Source organism: Lampetra fluviatilis, unplaced genomic scaffold (genome assembly GCF_964198595.1).
Source record: "Lampetra fluviatilis unplaced genomic scaffold, kcLamFluv1.1 SCAFFOLD_617, whole genome shotgun sequence".
In the NCBI taxonomy this organism is placed as follows: domain Eukaryota; kingdom Metazoa; phylum Chordata; class Hyperoartia; order Petromyzontiformes; family Petromyzontidae; genus Lampetra; species Lampetra fluviatilis.
Window position 1 is genome coordinate 1 of NW_027621810.1, and position 5,000 is coordinate 5,000.

The 5,000-nt window shown below is 48.6% G+C and overlaps 1 protein-coding gene across 1 annotated transcript in view; it reads left to right on the top strand.

Moving 5' to 3' along the window:
• Window positions 1-385: 385 nt before the first annotated feature.
• The window catches only part of LOC144955725 (sodium/potassium-transporting ATPase subunit alpha-3-like), a gene marked incomplete at its 3' end in the record, with an annotated part of 61,784 nt that continues 57,169 nt past the window's right edge, over window positions 386-5,000 (top strand). Inside the window, exons 1-2 of the mRNA XM_078885868.1 lie at window positions 386-492; window positions 4,541-4,600. Of these exons, the coding sequence (XP_078741994.1) occupies window positions 463-492; window positions 4,541-4,600 (90 nt within the window). The remainder of the gene's footprint in view (window positions 493-4,540; window positions 4,601-5,000) is intronic.

The following is a 5,000-nucleotide window of genomic DNA, read 5'->3' on the forward strand; positions in this document are numbered from 1 at the left end:
TCACCACCCCCCCACTACCACCTACCCTACCTCTACCCCCCCCCTACCACCACCACCTTCACCACCCCCCCCACCCCCCCACCCCCCCCCCACCCCCCCCACTACCCCCACCACCCCCCCACCACCACCACCCCCCACATCTCCCCCCCACCACCTCCCCACCCCCCCACTCCCACCACCACCACCCCCCCACCCCCCCCCACCACCACCACCCACACCACCTTCACCACCCCCCCACCATCTCCCCACCACCTCCTTCCCCCCATCTTTCCCCCCCCACCACCCCACCCCCCTCACCATCTCCCCCCCACCATCTCCCCACCCCCCACCACCCCACCACCCCCCCACCCCCACCCCCACCCCCACCCCCACCCCCACCAGGTGGGACGTTCCGACAGCTACCGTGTGGCTGATGAAGGGGGCGATGACAAAGCGTCGGCCAAGAAGCGCAAGGCCAGAGACATGGACGAGCTCAAGAAGGAGGTCACCATGGTAACGGAGACCCCCTCCCCCCCCCACTAACAGCCCCCCACTAATAATGACAGCCCCCCACTAATAATGACAGCCCCCCACTAATAATGACAGAGACATGCACGAGCTCAAGAAGGAGGTCACCATGGTAACGGAGACCCCCCCCACCACCACCCCCCCCCCCCGACTAATGATGACACACTACTACACACACACACTACACACACACTACACACACACTACACACTACTACTACACACACACTACACACACACCACACACACACTAACACACACTACACACACACTACACACACACTACACACACACTACACACACACTACACACACTACTACACACACACACTACACACACTACACACACACTACACACTACACACTACTACTACACACACACTACACACACACTACACACACACTACACACACACTACACACACACTACACACACACTACACACACACTACACACACACTACCACACACTACACACACACTACCACACACTACCACACACACTACCACACACACACTACACACACACTACCACACACACACTACACACACACTACACACACACTACACACACTACACACACACACTACACACACACACTACACACACACTACACACACACTACACACACACTACTACACACACCACACACACTACTACACACACTACACACACACTACACACACACTACACACACACTACCACACACACACTACACACACAGAACTACACACACACTACACACACACTACACACACACACTACACACACACTACTACACACACACTACACACACACTACACACACACTACACACACACCACACACACACTACTACACACACTACTACACACACACTACACACACACTACACACACACTACACACACCACACACACTACTACACACACTACACACACACACTACACACACACTACACACACACACTGAACACACACTACACACACACACTACACACACACTACTACACACACACTACCACACACACATTACACTACTACACACACACTACTACACACACTACACACACACACACTACACACACACTACACACACACCACACACACTACACACACACTACACACACACACTACTACACACACTACACACACTACACACACACACACTACACACACACTACACACACACTACACACACACCACACACACACTACACACACACTACACACACACATTACACTACTACACACACACTACTACACACACCACACACACACACTACACACACACACTACACACACACTACACACACACCACACACACTACACACACACTACACACACACATTACACTACTACACACACACTACTACACACACCACACACACACACTACACACACACACTACACACACACTACTACACACACACTACCACACACACACTCCATGGTAACCTGGTATCTATGGGGTGATGATGTCACTAACCTGTCCCATGTTCTATTATCCCGTTTGTTCTCCTCTGAGTCTGAGTGAGTCTCTGAGCGAGTGTCTGAGTGAGTGAGTCTCTGTCTGAGTGAGTGAGTGTCTGAGTGAGTGAGTGTCTGAGTGAGTCTCTGAGCGAGTGTCTGAGTGAGTGAGTCTCTGTCTGAGTGAGTGAGTGTCTGAGTGAGTCTCTGAGCGAGTGTCCGAGTGAGTGAGTCTCTGTCTGAGTGAGTGTCTGAGTGAGTCTCTGTCTGAGTGAGTGAGTGTCTGAGTGAGTCTCTGAGCGAGTGTCCGAGTGAGTGAGTCTCTGTCTGAGTGAGTCTCTGTCTGAGTGAGTGAGTGTCTGAGTGAGTCTCTGAGCGAGTGTCCGAGTGAGTGAGTCTCTGTCTGAGTGAGTCTCTGTCTGAGTGAGTGAGTGTCTGAGTGAGTCTCTGAGCGAGTGTCCGAGTGAGTGAGTCTCTGAGTGAGTGAGTGTCTGAGCGAGTGTGAGTGTGAGTGAGTGTTTGAGTGAGTGTCCGAGTGAGTGAGTCTCTGTCTGAGTGAGTGAGTCTCTGAGCGAGTGTCCGAGTGAGTGAGTCTCTGTCTGAGTGAGTCTCTGTCTGAGTGAGTCTCTGTCTGAGTGAGTCTCTGTCTGAGTGAGTGAGTGTCTGAGCGAGTGTCTGAGTGTGAGTGAGTGTCTGAGTGAGTGTCTGAGTGAGTGACTGAGTGAGTCTCTGTCTGAGTGAGTGAGTCTCTGTCTGAGTGAGTGAGTGTCTGAGTGAGTGCCTGAGTGAGTTTGTGAGTCTCTGAGTGATTCTCTGAGTGAGTTTCTGTCTGAGTGAGTTTCTGTCTGAGTGAGTGAGTGTCTGAGTGAGTTTCTGTCTGAGTGAGTGAGTGTCTGAGTGAGTCTCTGAGTGAGTGAGTCTCTGAGTGTCCGAGTCTCTGAGTGTCCGAGTCTCTGAGTGAGTGTCTGAGTGAGTCTCTGAGTGAGTGAGTCTCTGAGTGTCCGAGTCTCTGAGTGAGTGTCTGAGTGAGTCTCTGAGTGAGTGAGTCTCTGAGTGAATGAGTCTCTGAGTGAGTTAGTCTCTGAGTGTCCGAGTGAGTCTCTGAGTGAGTGTCTGAGTGAGTCTCTGAGTGAGTGAGTCTCTGAGTGAGTGAGTCTCTGAGTGAATGAGTCTCTGAGTGAGCGAGTCTCTGAGTGTCTGAGTGAGTCTCTGAGTGAGTGAGTCTCTGAGTGAATGAGTCTCTGAGTGAGTGAGTCTCTGAGTGTCCGAGTGAGTCTCTGAGTGAGTGTCTGAGTGAGTCTCTGAGTGAGTGAGTCTCTGAGTGAGTGAGTCTCTGAGTGAGTGAGTCTCTGAGTGTCCGAGTGAGTCTCTGAGTGAGTGTCTGAGTGAGTCTCTGAGTGAGTGAGTCTCTGAGTGAGTGAGTCTCTGAGTGAATGAGTCTCTGAGTGAGCGAGTCTCTGAGTGTCCGAGTGAGTCTCTGAGTGAGTCTCTGAGTGAGTGAGTCTCTGAGTGTCCGAGTGAGTCTCTGAGTGAGTGTCTGAGTGAGTCTCTGAGTGAGTGAGTCTCTGAGTGAGTGAGTCTCTGAGTGAGTGAGTCTCTGAGTGTCCGAGTGAGTCTCTGAGTGAGTGTCCGAGTGCGTCTCCAAGTGAATGTCCTCTCTCTCCTCCCGCGAGCGAGAGCGGAGCGAGATGATGTATTAACCCTCGCGACCGCAGGAGTTCAAATTCTTTGGGTCTTTCCGTAAAGGCCCCGTTGATGAACATCAAACAATACAAATATAATAGAAACATCGCTCCGTTTCCATCGCAACGTGAACAATCGTCATCAGGCGAAACGAAATGTGCGTAGCGGGAGAGAAAGCGTCCGTGGCTTATCCGTTCACCTGATGGTCCAATTGCTCATGCCGCGATCGATTTGGTCGTGAAAGTTTTGCTATATTTGTATTTCGATTTAAAGCTTCTTTCGTGACTGCAGGGATTGTTTTTCTTGGTTCTTTCGGTAAAGTCGTCACGTAGAAGGGAAATAATAAAATAAAATAAATAAAACATTATTTTATTCTTAAATAATAAAAATAAAACATTTAATAATTTTATTATTTTTCGATTTAAAGCTTCTTTCGTGACTGCAGGGATTCATCTTCTTGGTTCTTTCGGTAAAGTCGTCACGTAGAAGGGAAATAATAAAGTAATGAAAATAAAACATAATAAAATACAATTTTATTATTAAATAATAAAATTAAAACATAAAAAAAATACTTTTTTATTTTTCGATTTAAAGCTTTCGTGACTGCAGGGATTCATCTTCTTGGTTCTTTCGGTAAAGTCATCACGTAGAAGGGAAATAATAAAATAATAAAAATAAATATCCAAAGAAAACATAATAAAATAATATATTAAAATAAAATAATATAAAATAATTTTCAGTTTCATTTGTATTATTTTATTATTTCCCTTCTACGTGACTTTACCGAAAGAACCAAGAAGATCTATTTGTATGGTTCGATCTCCGTCGATGTGTCCTTTTTTTTTTTTTTACCGAAAGACCCGCGGAGAGGGATGTGTTAACCGGCGTGCGTGTGTCAATGCCACCCAGACCGAGCACAAAGTTTCCGTGGAAGAACTTTGCCGCAAGTTGAACACAGATGGTGTCCAGGTTCGAAGGCTCCCCCGTGTCTCCCCCGGTGTCTCCCCCGTGTCTCCCCGTGTCTCTCACCCTCGTCCCCAACTCACTCACCCTGTCAACTTCCCCCACCCACTCATCGTCTTGTCTGTGTCTGTGTTTGCGTGTCTCCCCTCGTCATCTGTAACATCGTGAAGGACGATCATAAGATCGGATTTGAAGAGCTCGCTCGAAAGCACGGAACGGATCTCACACGTGTAAGTGTCTTGTGTGAGTTAACCCGGGTGACATCAGGACGAGGTCGTTGAGATGAATCGATACCAAATCGATACCAAATCGATACCAAATCGATGGGTCTGGATCATTTTCTATCAATTGCATTGGTTTTGGATGAGTCCATTACTAATATATTGGGGGGGTGGTGGTTAAAGAG